The sequence below is a fragment of the Aquarana catesbeiana genome, linkage group LG02 (assembly GCF_042186555.1).
Source record: "Aquarana catesbeiana isolate 2022-GZ linkage group LG02, ASM4218655v1, whole genome shotgun sequence".
Taxonomy (NCBI): domain Eukaryota; kingdom Metazoa; phylum Chordata; class Amphibia; order Anura; family Ranidae; genus Aquarana; species Aquarana catesbeiana.
In genome coordinates this window covers 177,341,161-177,361,415 of record NC_133325.1, presented here as the reverse complement: position 1 = coordinate 177,361,415, position 20,255 = coordinate 177,341,161, and the positions used below count along the sequence as shown (strand labels likewise).

The window sequence follows — 20,255 nt, the reverse complement described above, 5'->3', positions numbered from 1 at the left end:
AAAACCAGCATATAAAGTAGTTTCATCCGCGTGCTCTCGGTGAATGTGGGTGTCACGGGCCGGTGGGGGGGTTCCTGGGATGTGAGTCCTGTGACCTGGGTCCTGGTAGCTGTTCCGGTGGTGCCGAGGGTCCTCAGAGCCTCCGGGCGGCCAGGATCGGTCATGGATCCTCCGTGGAGCGCCGGGCTGACCTGCGTCTTCACTTCCGGGAGCGGGGTGAGGCGGGCGGTGCTTCGCGCTCGGAGCATGCATGCTCCTTCATCAGGCTATGCTGGATGATGCATGATGCATAGCCTGATGAAGGAGCACGCATGCTCCGAACGCGAAGCACCGCCCGCCTCACCCCGCTCCCGGAAGTGAAGACGCAGGTCAGCACGCCGCTCCACGGAGGATTCATGACCGACATCCTGGCCGCCCAGAGGCTCTGAGGACCCTCACCACCACCGAAACAGCTACCAGGACCCAGGTCACAGGACTCACATCCCAGGAACCCCCCCACCGGCCCGTGACACCCACATCCCCCGAGAGCATGCAGATGAAACTACTTTATATGCTGGTTTTTAGCAACTCAAATGTGAGTGTTTTTATCTATTGTAATAAATATTTTTAACATACTTGCTGCACTTAGAGGGCGCCGTCCTTCTTTCTTTTTTAACGCTTTAAAAGCCCCTGCAGCACATCGGGTTAGTGTTATGCAGTAGTTCTGATGCTAGAATTATTGCTCTCACTCCAGCATGCACGGTCATACATAACATGTGTAGGGCAATCACATGCATTTGTGTGTGACACAAGTCCATCAAGTCCAACCTATGTGTGTGATTATATGTCAGTATTACATTGTATATCCCTATATGTTGCGGTCGTTCAGGTGCTTATCTGTTTCTTGAAACTATCGATGCCCCCCCGCTGAGACCACCGCCTGTGGAAAGGAATTCCACATCCTTGCTGCTCTTACAGTAAAGAACACTCTACGTAGTTTAATGTTAAACCTCTTTTCTTCTAATTTTAATGAGTGGCCACTTGTTAAACTCCTTTCCGCAAAAAAGTTTTATCCCTATTGTGGGGTCACCAGTATGGTATTTGTATATTTAAATCATATCCCCTCTAAAGCGTCCCTTCTCCAGAGAGAATAAGTTCAGTGCTCGCAACCTTTCCTCATAACTAATATGCTCCAGACCCTTTATTAGCTTTGTTGCCCTTCTTTGTACTCACTCCATTTCCAGTGCATCCTTCCTGAGGACTGGTGCCCAGAACTGGACAGCATACTCTAGGTGCGGCCGGACCAGAGTCTTGTAGAGAGGGAGAGTACTCCCCATTTATCACCACCCTCTGAACTCACCCTTGTAGCCAGTTTTTAATCCATGTACTCACCCTATGGTCCATGCCAACGGACCTTATTTTGTACAGTAAACGTTTATAGGGAACTGTGTCAAATGCTTTTGCAAAATCCAGATACAGGTGGAGGGGGAATAGAGCCAGGTGGAGGGGGGATGCAGCCAGGTGGAGGGGGGATGCAGCTGGGTGGAAGGGGGGATGAAGCCAGATGGAGGGGGTGGTGCAGCCAGGTGGAGGAGGGATGCAGCCAGGTGGAGGGGGGATGCAGCCAGGTGGAGGTGGGGATGCAGCCAAGTGGAGTGGGGATGCAGCCAGGTGGACAGGGGAGGGGGATAGAGCCAGGTGGACAAGGGAGGGGAGATACAGCCAGGTGGAGGGGGGATGCAGCCAGGTGGAGAGGGGGATGCAGCTAGGTGGACAGGGAAGGGGGGATGCAGCCAGGTGGAGGGGGGTGCAGCCAGGTGGAGGATGCAGCCAGGTGGAGGGGGGTTGCAGCCAGGTGGAGGGGGTGGTGCAGCCAGGTGGAGGGGGGATGCAGCCAGGTGGAGTGGGGATGCAGCAAGGTGGACAGGGGAGGGGGGGATAGAGCCAGGTGGACAGGGAAGGGGGGATGCATCCAGGTTGAGGGGGGTGCAGCCAGGTGGGAAGATGCATCCAGGTGGAGGGGGTACAGCCTGGTGGAGGGGGATGCAGCCAGGTGGAGGGGGGATGCAGCCAGGTGGAGGGGGGATGCAGCTGGGTGGAAGGGAGGATGAAGCCAGATGGAGGGGGTGGTGCAGCCAGGTGGAGGGGGGATGCAGCCAGGTGGAGGGGGTGGTGCAGCCAGGTGGAGGGGGGATGCAGCCAGGTGGAGGGGGCATGCAGCCAGGTGGAGGGGGGTGCAGCCAGGTGGAGGGGGGATGCAGCCAGGTGGACAGGAGAAGGTGGGGGGGTTCTTACCTTGAGGGATGTTATCAGGGCCGTCTTTAATACTGATTGGACCCTGGGCAAACATTTTCTTGGACCCCCCCACGCAATTTTGCTCTACACCTGCTCTGAGAGCAGCTGGACTCAGAAGATCCAGAAGATTTTGGAGGAATTTTGGGCTGCAGCTTTCAGAATCAGGTAAGTATACTTCTAGAGCAGGGGGAGAGGGGGTGGTTACTTTTAATAAAGTGGAATTAAGGGGAGTCAGTCATCCCAGAACACAGGGACTGTACCGAAGATGCAAGCTGAGTTGCACATGCTGGAGAACCCTGTGAGCAGGCAGGTAGGTTTATTTTATTGCATGTCTCTTCAGCAATAAAGTATAGGCCTGGAGCTGAAGAGCAGCATAAGAGTAGGGCCGACATGATGGGGTTTTCCCTATAAGGCTATAGCAAGGTGGGGGTTGTTTAATAAATTGATACAGTTGGTAGGAGGGATAAGTATTAGGAGGGATATGATAAAAGATACCTCATTGGAGGATAGCAGGGTGGGGCAGGGTGTGGCTGGGTGGTCCTAATGGGTTGCTAGGTGGGTGTTGGTCTTTCAGCATCACTTTGAATTTGGACAGCAACTGAGCAGATTCTCTGAGAAGATTCTCTGTGCCCTGCAGTTAACTGTTTTAGGATGGAGGATCTGGACAATATGCGGGCTACTATTTGCGCGGCGGCGGTTGCCAATGGACCGCAATGGCTGCGTGATCAATTTTCTGGACTTTTGCCGGGGTCGGGGCAGGTAATTGCTACACCTGCCCCTTCTCTTCCACACGCTAGGAGGTCACGGCCTCCTTAGCGTTTGAGCCCTGAATTGACTCCGAGGGGTGTCGCCGCACTGGGAGCCCAGTAAGGGACGTTTCAGCTTCCGCGGCCAAGAGGACGCCTTCTCAGCAGGCTAGCAGGGCTGGGAGGAATCCCCTTCACAGGTGTCCCCCTGGGGGAAGAAGTGGGTTAGCCACCCGATCCCACCCCCCTTCTACAGAATTGCGGGACCGTGCTTGGTTCTGCGGGTACTATACCCGCCGTTAGAGCAGCCCTGCGTGGGAGAGGAAGATCGCCCAGTGCCAGCTTGATGCCTGGGACGACCGGGATTGCCAACGGGAGAAGCGGAGGTAACAAGAGGCGAGCCAGCGCCGAGTACACTGCTCAGCGGGACCACAAGGCAGAGAGCGCAGCGGGGGAGGAGGAACGCGCAGGAGAACGGAGCGGCGGCATCCAGTGACGTCATCGGCCGGTGCCTGTTACCGGGGAGAAGTGCGGGCAGGCTGTAGGATGAGGCCGAGCGGTCGGAAGGTGAAGGTGGGGGCGGATGCCGGCTCGGGGAGAGGACTGGAGGATCAGCTGCAGGGATCCGGAGCAACGGCTGCGAGGTCTGGGCAGCCTGGTGAGTACTATCCCTTTGTGTCTCCCATGTCTGATGTTGTGTCGTCTGTCGGTACAGGGATGTTGTTACAGGGGCAGGTGCAGGAAAAAGGGGGGTCGGTGGCAGAAGGAGGACAGCAATCTATGGGGGGGTGCTGTGACAGGGCTCAGGCAGGACACTGCTGGGAGGGAGGGAGCCTTCCAGGGCACTGCAGTGAGAGGGGATGCTTGACAGGGGTGCCTCAGGTGGTGCCGGAGACGGCAGCCAGGGTGAATAGTGTGGCCGGCTTGCTACAAGCGTTTATGTGGGGACAAGTACGGCTGGGGTTGTTTCCCTGGTGTCAGCATGGACGGCTGCGCTTTCTCCAGTAGTATCATCAGGGGATGTGGCCAGCCAGGGCTCGCCTGGGGGGCTAGCGGGAGGGGTGTCAGTGACGTCCCCTCAGGTGGGGGCGGGGCCAGCGGTAGTGGCTACGACCTCAGAAGTGGCATCGTCGCAGACTCCGGTCAAAGCGGCTGAGGAGGGAAAGAAGTCAACGGGGGACACCGAGGGCGTACGTTTAGTGGACGCGGCAAAATGCGAAGTCTATGTGTGCTTCGAGGGACCGCTGGGATCTCATTTAAAACAGGAAGTGCGAGACCGGATTTGGAAAGGTGAGTACGTGGAGATATTCTCCCTGTTACCTCTGGAAAAGTTCAACCTGGACAAGGTCAAGCCGGATGAGAGTAAGAAGGAGGAAGAAGAGAAGAGGAGTGCTACCGGCTTATTACCAGGACGTTTGGGAATTGGCTACAAGCGTTCAATATTCTTGCCAGCGTGATAGGCGAGAAGTCTCCAGGCCAGTTCTCCGCGCTGTTTTGCTATGCGGATGCTATTGATGAGGCGCAGAGGGTGTATGGGGGAGTGTCCTGGTTGCGTTAGGATGAACAATTTCGTCAACGCAAGGCGCTCAGGCCATCGATTAGGTGGAACCACAAGAATATAAGCTTGTGGATGAAGTTGATGACCCAGGCAAGGGCAACCAACACTCCCTTTCAAGGGGGGGCTGGTGGGGGAGCAGGAACCGCGTCACCATCGGCCGGAAAGCGGAAAGGTTTCTGTTAGCAGTTCAATGAAGGGAACTGCAGATTCGGGGGATCATGTCGGTTCCGACATGAATGCTCAGGCTGCGGGGGATCTCATCCGCTCGCGAAATGCTTCAAGCAAAATAAAGGTAAGTCTGGCGAAGCTGGCAAGAGGGAGGACGCTGGTGAAGGTGGAAAAACTGGCTCCATTCCTGAGTAGGTATCCTGACCAAATGGCGGCACGACTTCTTTTACATGGTTTTTCTGTAGGTTTTGTGATCCCTTGCACTTTAATCTGTGTTCCTCCTGTCCCTGACAATTTATTGTCTGCACGACAACACCAATCGGTGGTGTCGGTGAAATTGGCTAAGGAAGTGGCCTTGGGTAGGATGGCGGGCCCTTTCGATGCACCCCATTTAGCGGAGCTGGTTATCTCTCCCTTGGGGGTGGTTCCCAAGAAGGAACCCAATTAATTTCGGTTGATCCACCATCTTTCATATCCGCAAGGTTTGTCGGTTAATGATGCCATTGACCGCGAGTTTTGTGCAGTCTCTTATGTATCTTTTGACAAGGCAGTTAGATGGGTTCACAAGTTTGGCAGGGGGGCTCTTTTGGCGAAGACAGATATTGAGTCGGCTTTCCGCCTTCTTCCGGTGCATCCTGACAGCTTCCGTTTGTTGGGATGCATGTGGGAGGGTCATTATTTTGTCAATCTCTGCCTGCCCATGGGTTGTGCCGTTTCTTGTTCACTTTTCGAAACATTCAGCTAATTTTTGGAATGGGTGGTGAAGGACGTGTCCGGTGTGCATTCCATAATTCACTACCTGGACGATTTCTTGGTGATTAGCCCTTCGACGGGCAGGGGGTGCCATATTTTGCTGACCACTTTGCAATGCGTTTCTGAGTTATTCGGCGTCCCTTTGGCGCAAGAAAAAAACGTAAGGGCCGGTCACCACACTAAAATTTCTGGGGATTGTGATTGACACGGTGCGTATAGAATGCCGGCTCCCTATTGACAAGGTAGAGGACATGCGGGCAGCAGTGTCCTTTGCCCTAGGCAGCAACAAGATTTGCTTGCGTTCATTGCAGTCTTTGTTGGGCAAGTTAAATTTTGCGTGCCGCATTATGCCCATGGGCAGGATTTTCTGCAGGCATTTGGCTGCAGCCACATCAGGGGTCAAGGCATCGCACCATTTTGTGCGTTTGTCTAAGGCACACAAAAACGATTTACGGGTATGGCAGTTGTTCCTGGCACAGTTCAATGGTAGGTCCTTGTGGATGGATGAGATGGTTTCTGCGGGCGACTTGGAGCTGCATACAGATGACAGTAGGGGCAGTAGGTTACGGAGCAATCTTTGGGAGTCAGTGGAGTGCTGGTACGTGGCCGGACTCATGGCGCAAGGCGGACTTGCTGGGCAATCTGGTGCTGTTGGAGCTATTTCCCATAGTGATGGCGGTGGAAATTTGGCAGCAGGAATTCAGGAACAAGCGGATTCTTTTTCACTGTGACAACCTGGGGGTCATACAGGCTATTAACAAAATTTCCGCATCTTCCACCCCGGTAGTACGTTTTTCTTAGGCATTTAGTGCTTTTATGTTTGTGTCTGAATTGCTACGTTCGTGCTGTTCATGTGCCGGGTGTGACCAATAATGTGGCTGATGCTTTGTCTCGCTTACAGTGGGACAGATTCAGAGTGCTGGCGCCGGGAGCGGAGCAGCATGGCAGGCCTTGCCCGGACCACTTATGGGACATCGCATTTGAACGGTAACGGGGCTAATTATGGATTCAGTGTGCACTGCCACGTGGACCGCATATGAGAAGGTATGGGGGAGTGGCTTGCACTCGAACAGGAGGTAGGAGGGTGTTCTAGCGAAGGTGACCGTTTGTGCTTTGTGCTAGAATTCATTGGCAGGAACGTGGAATTCTGAGTTTCTGCCTCCAAACTGGGTCAAAAGCTGTTGGGCTTAGCTTTTTGGTTTCAATTGTCGGGGGTTGGGGATTTCACCAAGCATGCGTTGGTAAAAAAGGGTTTTACGGGGATACAGACAGGGAAAGACTACACGGGATCCTCGCCACCCGGTTTCCTTCAGCATGCTAGGTGCTATCTTGGGTATCATGGGTGAGGTTTGTTCATCGCCTTATGAGGCTGCACTTTTTAGAACGGCATTTATATTGGCGTTTTTTGGGGCATTCAGAGTTGGAGAATTAGTGTGCAGGTCAAAACGGGGAGGTGGTGGGATGGACTGGGCCGATGTGGTGCTCAGGGGTGACGTGGTGTCCCTTTTCATTCGCAGGTCCAAAACTGACCAAGGTGGAAAAGGTGCATGGGTTACTTTAGGAGCGGTACGGGGCTCGACAGTGTGCCCTGTTCGGGTGGTTCGGGAATGGTTAGATATCAGGGGCACGGAACACGGTCCTTTTCTTCAACATCGAGATGGGTCCGCGTTGTCGAGGTTTCAGTTTGGGGCAGTCTTTAAGAAATGTCTTCTGGCTGCGGGTTTCTCCACGCAGAATTACTCCTCCCATTCGTTCAGAATTGGAGTGGCCACTGAAGCGGCCCGATGGGGCCTGGAAGACAAGCTGGTGCGACAAATTGGTCGATGGGAGTCACAACGTTTCTGGCTGTATGTGCAGCCTCACCTATTGTGAGATTGGGTAGGCTTTAGGTAGGCACTGGGAATGTGGAGGAGAAGGGTGGTCATGTTTACGTGTGTTTATGTTTCTTGTGGTTTTCGTTCATGTTTGAGGGTGTTCATTTGTTGGGTTCATGTTGTGGTGTTTTGGTGCTGGGGATTTGTGTTGTTTCTGTTTTGTGTTGCCTTACAGGTCCGGAATGTTTGGTGTGGATCCTGGGCCATTCTTACGTTTTCTGGGGGGCTAAGAGGGCTGAGGTTAGGCATGATGGTCGCCAGTTGGGCTTCTCCAGAGAACAGTTCAGAATCAGGTGGATCGGGGGCAGGGGCATGTTGTGGTCTAGAGTTCTTCCAGAAGTGCACCATTATGCCAGGCTTGACAGGCCCCCCGACGTGTTTCTGCTGCATGTGGGGGGAAATGATTTGGGGCTCCGGGCTTCCAGGGAATTATGCAGGGACATTAAATATGATTTATTGAGATTGCGTACCCTGTTCCTGGACACAATTGTAGTATGGTCGGACATGGTGGCTAGGGCCTCCTGGCGTTTAGCGGTATCTGTGGAGTGGATTAATAAAGCCAGGATCAAGATCAATAAGCAAGTAGCAAAGTTCTTTGTCCGCAACGGCGGTTTGGCGATTCATCACAGGGAATTGGAACAGGATCCGTGGTTGTACTTGAGAGGGGACGGGGTTCATTTGAATGTGGTGGGGATTGATCTTTGGTTCCTGGGCTTACAAGACGGTATTCAAAGAGCTCTGTGGGTGTGGCGGGCCGCCCAGGCGTAAGGTTTCACGCCGGGCGTCTTGGCAGAGGTCATAGGGTTTTTGAAGGCGGGGATAGTTAATTTCTTTGGAAAAAGATGGGTTGGGCCCATCTCTGGTAGGGGTGTACCTGCCCTAATAAGGGCGGGAGTAATAGTTGGCTGTATCGGCTGGTGAATTTGCCTAAATTTGTCCCAGAGCTGGCGTAAAGCACGGCTGGGGGCCGTAATAGGCAAGGTAGTGCCAGATACAGAGATTTGAGCAGTCAAGGGTGCCTTCAAAAATCCTATGCAGTTTTTTAGTTCAGTTATTTCTTTTATTAAAGTTTTTTGTTATGGTTTGTTTTTGTGTAATAAAATAGGCTGCTATGGCCATTTTAAACCCAAAACAAGTTGTCTGGCTTAATTATTGTAATATGGTAAGGTGTTATTTGGGTATTGGGTGAGGGCATACAGCCGATAATTGGGCAATACCCCAGGCAAGAGCTTGTCTGCTCTCAGTTTGTGACAGTGAAACTTTAGTTCCGCTTTAAGAGAGATGAGCAAAAAAGGAATAATTGTACTTTCTGAAAAAATACAGTTCTAATTTAATTTTGTAACTCAGCTTTTCTTTACAACAAGAGACACTCAGCTTCCAGAAGGCTGTGTATACCTAACCTAACTTAAAGCAACCTTGACTTGACTTGGAGCATGTTATATGTTACACCCTAAATACTGGTGCAATGTGTAATATTCTCCAAAAGTAAACCTATCCTTTAAAAACTGATTTTTTTTTTTTGTCGCTCTAAGGTATACAAAAATAAAAACCTGACTTCAATTGTTTATTTTATTATATGTACTGTTCAGTGTGTAGATGTTCTTTACCTTTAAAAAATGACTCTGCTTATTAAAAAAAAAATCAAAACAAAAATACATAATTAAATTCATAAGATATATGTTAAATTCTTACCCTTATCTGCAACAATGCCATTGACCCAGGTTGCAGCAGAACTAACACTTTGGCTGTCTGAAACATCCAAAATCACAGTTTGTAATCTGCTGGAACATTCTTTCTTTAACTCACTAGCTCCTGTGTTTGTCAGACAAGCCGCCAGAACCTTCATTCCGCGATTATCCAGCTGTTTTGCTAGCTTATTCCCAAATCCTGAATCACATCCAGTGATGAAGACGTATTTGCCTGTAATAATCTCCAGTATCTGGCTCTGTCTGTACCATCTGTAAAGGAGGAGCAGACCCAGCACCAGCAGCAGAGGAAGCCACATTTTCTCTAACATGGTAGATAAAGAGTTAATTTTAAGTTTAAGTGGAACATTACCTTATATAAAACAATTACAACAAAAGCACTTTAGACATTTTTAGTCATGGCAATCCACAAAACAGATACTTATGGATTATTGCAGGCTTCTTCTGAGGGGGAAAAATGCCCTTTCCCTTAAGATCCCGCTGCTCAAAGACAAGGTTTCCTAGGAAGGCACTGGGGGTGTAGCCTTCCCAGGATTCAGCTGTGAGGTCAGGGCTACATCACCAGTGCCTCACTCACCTGGGAAGAGAAAAATCTGTTTTTGTAAGTAAGCAAAAAGTGTTTCTTAAACTAATGAATATAAGATGATTTCATATCAGCATGCTGATTGGATTTTTAGTGAAAGAGGGCAAAGGTCTGCTTTAAACCTCAGGATGTTTGTTACATAGTTACATAAAGTTACTGTACTTAGTTAGTCAGGTGGAAAAAAAGACATAAGTCCATCTAGTTCAACCAATATGTGTAACCAAACACATATTATGTGTAATATGTGTAAACACATATTATAACTATGTCATACAGGACAATACATGACATATCAGAAAAAAGTGTCCATGTTCTCTATATTCCTTTCACCTCCTAGCCTGCACTGGAAAAATTTGGGGATTTAATCTTATTAGACACAATAGGTGACACATGTTTTTAACTACTTCAATACAGGGCACTTAGACCCCCTTCCCGTCCAAGCCAATTTTCAGCTTTCCGCACTGTCGCTGTTTAAATGACAATAGCGCGGTCATGCTACACTATACCCAAACAGAATTTTTATCATTTTGTTCCCACAAATAGAGCTTTCTTTTGGTGGTATTTGATCACCTCTGTGTTTTTTATTTTTTGCTAAACAAATAAAAGAAGACATAAAATTTTGAAAAAAAAACAAAACGCTTTCTTCTGTTTCATTTATAAAATGTTGTAAATAAGTAAGTGTTCTCCTTCACTGAAGGGCAATGATAAGGTGGCACTGATGATGTGGCACCAATGAGGTGGCACTGATGGGCACTGATGAGTACTGACGATGAGCACTGATAGGCGGCACTGATGGGCACTGGTAGGCGGCACTGATGGGTGGCACTGATATGCAGCACTGATGGGCATTGGTAGGCGTCACTGATGAGCACTCATGGGTGGCACTGGAGGGCACTGATAGACTGACACACCGCTCCACCGATCACTGATCACCGCGATACGCGCCCCCACGCGCGTGCAAGAGCGATCGTTCTGGGAGGCCATCATGTGAAGTCCACCCAGAACGAGAGCCGCGCCGCCCAGCTGTCATTTGACGGCCGGTGGGCAGAAAGCGGTTAAAGAATAAGAATGTCGAAAATTATGTTGTACAGTGGTTAAAGTATATGTAAATCCTAATAATTAGCTTCTCTTGTTTGCTCCCTTTTGGTCTATTAAAGTCATTATAAACCTTCACCTGAACAAGATGTGCATTGATCATATAGTTTTTTGGTGTCATTTGTTTCCCTGTACACACTGCCTATAGCAGAGTCAATTTTCACATTCCTGTGTCAGAAGTTTCTGTTTAAACATGAGGCATGCCTCTTGGCACTGCACAGGTATATAGTTATTAATAGCAATATCTTCAGATTATTGTTGCAGCAAAGTCCAGTTGCAGGGGTCCACACTGCACCACAATGCAGTATCCTTCTTTGTTTCGAAGACCAGATCAGCTGTGATGGGGAGATCCTCCAACTAATGTCCAACTAGCCTGGAATGCAGCTTCTCACCAGCAGAAACTGTGGTGAATCACTGGAACTCAGAGTTAGCCTATCTACTCTGCGCTTAATCTGTCATGCAACTGAACCTCTATCTATCAGAATATAGGATGCCTAAGCTCGCTATAGCCTATGCTGGCTATTAAGCCCTAAGCTAAAAGGAACAGGGTTAACTAAAATAACAAGAGCTGCATATAAACTCTATTGCAATAAACAGGTTCACCTACTAATATACAGCAAGATGATCACTACACACATACAGTAGCACAGATCTAGCTATCTCGCACTGTGCATGTGAGCAAATAACAATAGGACAGAGATATGTCCTCCACAAGGATTTAGACATACCCTCAATGGGGAGCTGCAGTTAAACTATTAGAACACAGGGATACTTTCCTAATAGCCTCTGCTTTTGTCTTGGTGAATATACGGCAGCAGTAGCAGCCCCTGTGTGTATAAGGCCATGTGTCTCAGTTATCTGTCTCTCTCTCTCTCCACTTCCTCTTTCTGGGATTTCAGACCTAGACACACAGAGACAGGAAGTGATGTGCATAAATAAGCTTGGTAAACATTAAAGAGGAACTGCAGTCTGCTCACATAATTTGTAATTAAAACATCTTTGCCATTCTAAAGCTTCCCTCCAACCACTTTGCAAATTATTTTATATATACTGTGATTGTGTACTTGCCAAATATGCTGCAGAAATCTCCCTCCACTGAGTCTGGCTGCAATAATTTAAACTGTAGGCAGCTGAAGCTGCTGCCTGTTCACTTTCTGGATTTACACACACACACAGAGGCACACCTCCAGCTCTGCAGCTCTCATTGGCTCTCTTATGACTCCTCACCCCTCCCTTCCTGGCAAACTCTCACGAGAGTAAGAGAGAGAGCTGTGTATGATGTCATAAGCCTAGGCTTTTTACCAGACAAGAAACATGAAGTGGGTTGTATAAGGTATTTACTGGCAGAAAAAAACGTTTTACTATCCAAAGTTAAAACAAGGGCAGAGGATTTAATAGATGGAAAGATGAAAAAAATAACTGAAGTTCCACTTTAAGCAGCAGATATCTACACATGCATTAGATACTGTGTGACCCAGAACAAAAAGTTGGCTGTCCCTCTGGTGAATATGGTAAAGCTAGCTGCAGCAATGCATGAGTAGAGGGGAATCATTCAGCCATAACACTACAAACTGCTGCCAGAACATTGTGAGCCCATTATTACAAGGCAAGGCAAACAAATGACACAGGCAATATAACTACATAATACTTAGTTAAAGCAATGAAAACATTTGAAAGTGTACAAAGCCTAAAATATTAAAGAGAGAGAGAGGAGGGGGCAGAATGACAATAGACAAAAGGACCTAGACTAGAGTCTCATCATCCCAAACCAAAAAATGACTCCAACAAGGTAAGAACCAGCAACTTTTTAGAATGGCAACCAGGAATATAAATTCAAAACATTCTGCAGGTTTAAAAAAATAAATAATTTCCAAACTTATTATATAGTCAAATCATATAAAAGTTTAACCACTTGCCGACCGCCTCACGCATATATACGTGAGCAGAGCGGCACGGGCAGGCAAAATCACGTACCTGGTACGTGATTGCCTTCCCGCGGGCGGGGGGTCCGATCAGACCCCCCCCGGTGCCATCGGCGGTCGGCGTTTGGTTGGAAGCGATGAGAGACGAGGGGGAGACCATCCGATCGTGGCCCCCCCCTCGCGATCGCTCCCAGTCAATGAGAAACATCCCCTGCCTCTGTATAGTACACAGAGGCAGAGGATGTGATGTCATCTCTCCTCGGCTGGCCAGTTTCCGTTCCAGCGCCGAGGAGAGATGACATGTAAGTGCACCAACACACACACACACACAGTAGAACATGCCAGGCACACTAAACACCCCCGATCCCCCCCCGATCGCCCCCCGATCCCCCCCCAATCACCCCCCCCGTCACAAACTGACACCAAGCAGGTTTTTTTTTTTTTTCCTGATTACTGCATAGTGTCAGTTTGTGACAGTTACTGTGGTAGGACAGTTAGTATTAGCCCCCTGTAGGTCTAGGGTACCCCCCTAACCCCCCCTAATAAAGTTTTAACCCCTTGATCACCCCCTGTCGCCAGTGTCGCTAAGCGATCATTTTTCTGATCGCTGTATTAGTGTCGCTGGTGACGCTAGTTAGGAACGTAAATATTTAGGTTCGCTGTCAGCGTTTTATAGCGACAGGGACCCCCATATACTATCTAATAAATGTTTTAACCCCTTGATTGTCCCCTAGTTAACCCTTTCACCACTGATCACCGTATAACTGTTACGGGTGACGCTGGTTAGTTTGTTTATTTTATATAGTGTCAGGGCACCCGCCGTTTATTACCGAATAAAGGTTTAGCCCCCTGATCGCCCGGCGGTGATATGCGTTGCCCCAGGCAGCGTCAGATTAGCGCCAGTACCGTGAACACCCTCGCACGCACCGTACACGCACCGTACACCTCCCTTAGTGGTATAGTATCTGAACGCATCAATATCTGATCCGATCAGGTCTATACTAGCGTCCCCAGCAGTTTAGGGTTCCCAAAAACGCAGTGTTAGCGGGATCAGCCCAGATACCTGCTAGCACCTGCGTTTTGCCCCTCCGCCCGGCCCAGCCCAGCCCACCCAAGTGCAGTATCGATCGATCACTGTCACTTACAAAACACTAAACGCATAACTGCAGCGTTCGCAGAGTCAGGCCTGATCCCTGCGATCGCTAACAGTTTTTTTGGTAGCATTTTGGTGAACTGGCAAGCACCAGCCCCAGGCAGCGTCAGATTAGCGCCAGTACCGCTAACACCCACACACGCAGCATACGCCTCCCTTAGTGGTATAGTATCTGATCGGATCAATATCTGATCCGATCAGATCTATACTAGCGTCCCCAGCAGTTTAGGGTTCCCAAAAACGCAGTGTTAGTGGGATCAGCCCAGATACCTGCTAGCACCTGCGTTTTGCCCCTCCGCCCGGCCCAGCCCAGCCCACCCAAGTGCAGTATCGATCGATCACTGTCACTTACAAAATACTAAACGCATAACTGCAGCGTTCGCAGAGTCAGGCCTGATCCCTGCGATCGCTAACAGTTTTTTTGGTAGCGTTTTGGTGAACTGGCAAGCGCCAGCGGCCTAGTACACCCCGGTCGTAGTCAAACCAGCACTGCAGTAACAATTGGTGACGTGGCGAGTCCCATAAGTGCAGTTCAAGCTGGTGAGGTGGCAAGCACAAGTAGTGTCCTGCTGCCACCAAAAAGACAAACACAGGCCCGTCGTGCCCATAGTGCCCTTCCTGCTGCATTCGCCAATCCTAATTTGTGAACCCACCGCTTCTGCAGCGCCCGTACTTCCCCCATTCACATCCCCAACCAAATGCAGTCGGCTGCATGAGAGGCATTTATATGTCCTCCCGAGTACCCCTACCCAACGAACCCCCCCAAAAAAGATGTGTCTGCAGCAAGCGTGGATATAGACGTGACACCCGCTATTATTGTCCCTCCTGTCCTGATAATCCTGGTCTTTGCATTGGTGAATGTTTTGAACGCTACCATTCACTAGTTGAGTATTAGCGTAGGGTACAGCATTGCACAGACTAGGCACACTTTCACAGGGTCTCCCAAGATGCCATCGCATTTTGAGAGACCTGAACCTGGAACCGGTTACAGTTATAAAAGTTACAGTTACAAAAAAAAAGTGTAAAAAAAAAAAAAAACACATACAAAAATAAAAAAAAATAGTTGTCGTTTTATTGTTCTCTCTCTCTCTATTCTCTCTCTATTGTTCTGCTCTTTTTTACTGTATTCTATTCTGCAATGTTTTATTGTTATTATGTTTTATCATGTTTGCTTTTCAGGTATGCAATTTTTTATACTTTACCGTTTACTGTGCTTTATTGTTAACCATTTTTTTGTCTTCAGGTACGCCATTCACGACTTTGAGTGGTTATACCAGAATGATGCCTGCAGGTTTAGGTATCATCTTGGTATCATTCTTTTTAGCCAGCGGTCGGCTTTCATGTAAAAGCAATCCTAGCGGCTAATTAGCCTCTAGACTGCTTTTACAAGCAGTGGGAGGGAATGCCCCCCCCCCACCGTCTTCCGTGTTTTTCTCTGGCTCTCCTGTCTCAACAGGGAACCTGAGAATGCAGCCGGTGATTCAGCCAGCTGACCATAGAGCTGATCAGAGACCAGAGTGGCTCCAAACATCTCTATGGCCTAAGAAACCGGAAGCTACAAGCATTTTATGACTTAGATTTCGCCGGATGTAAACAGCACCATTGGGAAATTGGGGGAGCATTTTATCACACCGATCTTGGTGTGGTCAGATGCTTTGAGGGCAGAGGAGAGATCTAGGGTCTAATAGACCCCAATTTTTTCAAAAAAGAGTACCTGTCACTACCTATTGCTATCATAGTATTTACATTCCCTGAGATAACAATAAAAATGATTTAAAAAAAAAATTAAAGGAACAGTTTAAAAATAAGATAAAAAAGCAAAAAAATAATAAAGAAAAAAAAAAAAAAAAAAAAAAAAAAAAGCACCCCTGTCCCCCCTGCTCTCGCGCTAAGGCGAACGCAAGGGTCGGTCTGGCGTCAAATGTAAACAGCAATTGCACTATGTATTTGCATGTGAGGTATCACCACGAAGGTCAGATCGAGGGCAGTAATTTTAGCAGTAGACCTCCTCTGTAAATCTAAAGTGGTAACCTGTAAAGGCTTTTAAAGGCTTTTAAAAATGTATTAATTTTGTTGCCACTGCACGTTTGTGCGCAATTTTAAAGCATGTCATGTTTGGTATCCATGTACTCGGCCTAAGATCATCTTTTTTATTTCATCAAACATTTGGGCAATATAGTGTGTTTTAGTGCATTAAAATTTAAAAAAGTGTGTTTTTTCCACAAAAAATGCGTTTGAAAAATCGCTGCGCAATTACTGTGTGAAAAAAAAAATGAAACACCCACCATTTTAATCTGTAGGGCATTTGCTTTAAAATAATATATAATGTTTGGGGGTTCAAAGTAATTTTCTTGCAAAAAAAAATAATTTTTTCATGTAATCAAAAAGTGTCAGAAAGGGCTTTGTCTTCAAGTGGTTAGAAGAGTGGGTGATGTGTGACATAAGCTTCTAAATGTTGTGCATAAAATGCCAGGACAGTTCAAACCCCCCCGAAATGACCCCATTTTGGAAAGTAGACACCCCAAGCTATTTGCTGAGAGTCATGTCGAGTCCATGGAATATTTTATATTGTGACACAAGTTGCGGGAAAGAGACAAATTTTTTTTTTTTTTTTTTTGCACAAAGTTGTCACTAAATGTTATATTGCTCAAACCTGGCATGGGGATTTGTGAAATTACACCCCAAAATAAATTCTGTTGCTTCTCCTGAGTACGGGGATACCACATGTGTGGGACTTTTTGGGAGCCTAGCCGCGCACGGGACCCCGAAAACCAAGCACCGCCTTCAGGCTTTCTAAGGCCGTAAATTTTTGATTTCACTCTTCACTGCCTATCACAGTTTCGGAGGCCATGGAATGCCCAGGTGGCACAAACCCCCCCCAAATGACCCAATTTTGGAAAGTAGACACCCCAAGCTATTTGCTGAGAGGTATAGTGAGTATTTTGCAGACCTCACTTTTTGTCACAAGGTTTTGAAAATTGAAAAAAGAAAAAAAAAAAAAATTTTTCTGGTCTTTCTTCATTTTCAAAAACAAATGAGAGCTGCAAAATACTCACCATGCCTCTCAGCAAATAGCTTGGGGTGTCTACTTTCCAAAATGGGGTCATTTGGGGGGGGGTTGTGCCATCTTGGCATTTTATGGCCTTCAAAACTGTGATAGGTAGTGAGGAGTGAAATCAAAAATGTGTGCCCTTAGAAATCCTGAAGGTGGTGCTGGGTTTTCGGGGCCCCGTACGCGGCTAGGCTCCCAAAAAGTGCCACACATGTGGTATCCCCGTACTCAGGAGAAGCAGCTGAATGTATTTTGGGGTGCAATTCCACATAGCCCATGGCCTATGTGAGCAATATATCATTTAGTGACAACTTTTTGTAAATTTTTTATTTATTTTTTTTTTTTTGTCATTATTCAATCACTTGGGACAAAAAAAATAAATATTCAATGGGCTCAACATGCCTCTCAGCAATTTCCTTGGGGTGTCTACTTTCCAAAATGGGGTCATTTGGGGGGGGTTTGTACTGCCCTGCCATTTTAGCACCTCAAGAAATGACATAGGCAGTCATAAACTAAAAGCTGTGTAAATTCCAGAAAATGTACCCTAGTTTGTAGACGCTATAACTTTTGCGCAAACCAATAAATATACGTTTGGTAAAAAAAATGTCAATAAAGACATGTGGCCGAATACATTTTGGCCTAAATGTATGACTAAAATTTAGTTTATTGGATTTTTTTTATAACAAAAAGTAGAAAATATCATTTTTTTTTCAAAATTTTCAGTCTTTTTGCGTTTATAGCGCAAAAAATAAAAACGGCAGAGGTGATCAAATACCATCAAAAGAAAGCTCTATTTGTTGGAAGAAAAGGACGCAAATTTCGTTTGGGTAGAGCATTGCATGACCGCGCAATTAGCAGTTAAAGCGATGCAGTGCCGAATTGTAAAAAGTGCTCTGGTCAGGAAGGGGGTAAATCCTTCCGGGGCTGAAGTGGTTAAAAGAGTCACACATGATGATCAATATAGTGTATCTTGTTTTTGACCAGCTACGAAGATCACTTATATATTCGCACTGTACTGAGTGTCCCAAATTTAACCACTTGACCACTGGGCACTTAAACCCCCTTAATAACCAGACCAATTTTCAGCTTTTGGTGCTCTCACATTTTGAATGACAATTACTCAGTCATGCAACACTGTATCTATATGAATTTTTTGTCCTTTTTTTCACACAAATAGAGCTTTCTTTTGGTGGTATTTAATCACCGCTGGGTTCTTTATTTTTTGCGCTATAAAAGAAAAAAGACCGAAAAATCTGTAAAAAAATTAATTTTTCTTCGTTTCTGTTATAAAATTTTGAAAATTAGTAATTTTTCTTCATATATTTTGGCCAAAATTTATACCGCTACATATCTTTGGTAAAAATAACCCAAATTAGTGTATATTATTTGATCTTTGTGAAAGTTATAGCGTCCACAAGCTATGGTGCCAATATCTGAAAATTGATCACACCTGAAGTACTGACGGCCTATCTCATTTCTTGAGACCCTAACATGCCAGAAACGTACAAATACCCCCCAAATGACCCCTCTTTGGAAAGAAGACATTCCAATGTATTTAGAAAGATGCATGGTGAGTTTTTTGAAGTTGTCATTTTTTCCCACAATTCTTTGCAAAATCAAGTTTTTTTTTTTCTTTTTTTTTTTTTCACAAAATTGTCATATTAGCAGGTTATTTCTCACACACAGCATATGCATACCACAAATTACACCCCAAAACACATTCTGCTATTACTCCTGAGTATGGCGATACCACATGTGTGAGACTTTTACACAGCGTGGCCACATACAGAGGCCCAACATGCAGGGGAGCACCTTCAGGCATTCTGGAGCACACATGCCAATTCTGACATTTCTCTCCTACATGTAAAAATCATCATTTATTTGCTAGAAAATTACATAGAACCCCAAAACATTATATATGTTTTTTTAGCAAAGACCCTAGAGAATACAATAGCGGTCATTGCAACTTTTTATCTTGCACGATATTTGCGCAGCAATTTTTCGAACGCGTTTTTTTTTGGAAAAAAAATGTTTTTTGCTTTAAAAAAAAAACAAAACAGTAAGGTTAGCCCAATGTTTTTGCATAATATGAAAGATGAAGTTACGCCGAGTAAATAGATACCTAACATGCCACCTTTCAAAATTGCACACGCTTGTGGAATGGCGCCAAACTTTGCCACTTAAAAATCCCCATAGGCGACGCTTTAAAATTTTTTACTGGTTACAAATTTTGAGTTACAGAGGAGGTCTAGGGCCAAAATTATTGCTCTCACTCTACCGATCGCAGCGATATCTCACATGTGTGGTTTGAACACCGTTTTCATATGTGGGCGGGACTTACGTATGCATTCGTTTCTGCATGCGAGCACACGGACAGGGGCGCTTTAAAAAAAAAATTATTTTTTTTTATTGTTCATTTTACTTTATTTATTTTAGTTTGACACTTTTTTCCAAAAAAAAAATTTTTTGATCACTTTTATTCCTATTACAAGGAATGTAAACATCCCTTGTAATAGGAATATGGCATGACAGGTCCTCTTTACAGTGAGATATGGGGTCAATAAGACCCCAAATCTCACCTCTAGGCTGTGCCTGAAATAAAAAAAAAAAAAAAAAAAAAGATCCTGGCTTCGATCGTAGCCGTGAGTCGGTAGAAGCACCGGAGGGCGGCGGGAGGGGGGGACGTCCCCTCTCGCCTCCCGTAAGAACGATCAAGCAGTGTAACAGCCGCTATGATCATTCTTATGGTGTGGGGAATCGCCGGCTGAAAAAGATGATATCTGAATGATGCCTGTAGCTGCACCCATCATTCAGATATCCCCGCACAAAGTCAAGGACGTCGTATGACGGAAGGCCGGAAGTGGTTAAAACGCTTTTTTTTTTTAACACAAAGTTGTCCATTTATACAATATTTCTAACACATAGCATGTACATATCAAAAATGACACCTCAAAATAGATTCTCCTACTCCTCCTGAGTACAGCGATACCACATGTGTGAGACTTCCACAGCCTGGCCACATACAGAGGCTGGGTATGGCTGAGCATGGCCGGGTATGGCTGAGCATGACCGAGTATGGCTAAGCATGGCTGGGTATTGCAGAGTATCGCCGAGTATGACTGGGTATCGCCGAGTATGACTGGGTATCGCCGAGTATGACTGGGTATCACCGAGTATTGCAGAGTATGGCTGGGTATTGCGGGGTATTGCAGAGTATTGCGGGTTATGGCAGAGTATTGCAGATTTTTGCGGGGTATTGCAGAGCATGGCTGGGTATGGCAGAGTATGGCTGGGTATCACTGAGTATTGCAGAGTATGGCTGGGTATCACTGAGTATTGCAGAGTATGGCTGGGTATCACTGAGTATTGCA

At 46.7% G+C, this 20,255-nt stretch overlaps 1 protein-coding gene across 2 annotated transcripts in view; it reads right to left on the bottom strand.

Annotated features, from left to right (window-relative positions):
• Nucleotides 1-20,255, bottom strand: part of LOC141127441 (retinol dehydrogenase 16-like) — a 64,749-nt gene that overhangs the window by 26,831 nt on the left and 17,663 nt on the right. For both annotated transcript variants that reach the window (XM_073613873.1, XM_073613874.1), the window contains one exon: nt 9,066-9,383. In XM_073613873.1, coding sequence (XP_073469974.1) covers nt 9,066-9,378 — 313 coding nt within the window. In that variant the 5' untranslated portion in view covers nt 9,379-9,383. The remainder of the gene's footprint in view (nt 1-9,065; nt 9,384-20,255) is intronic.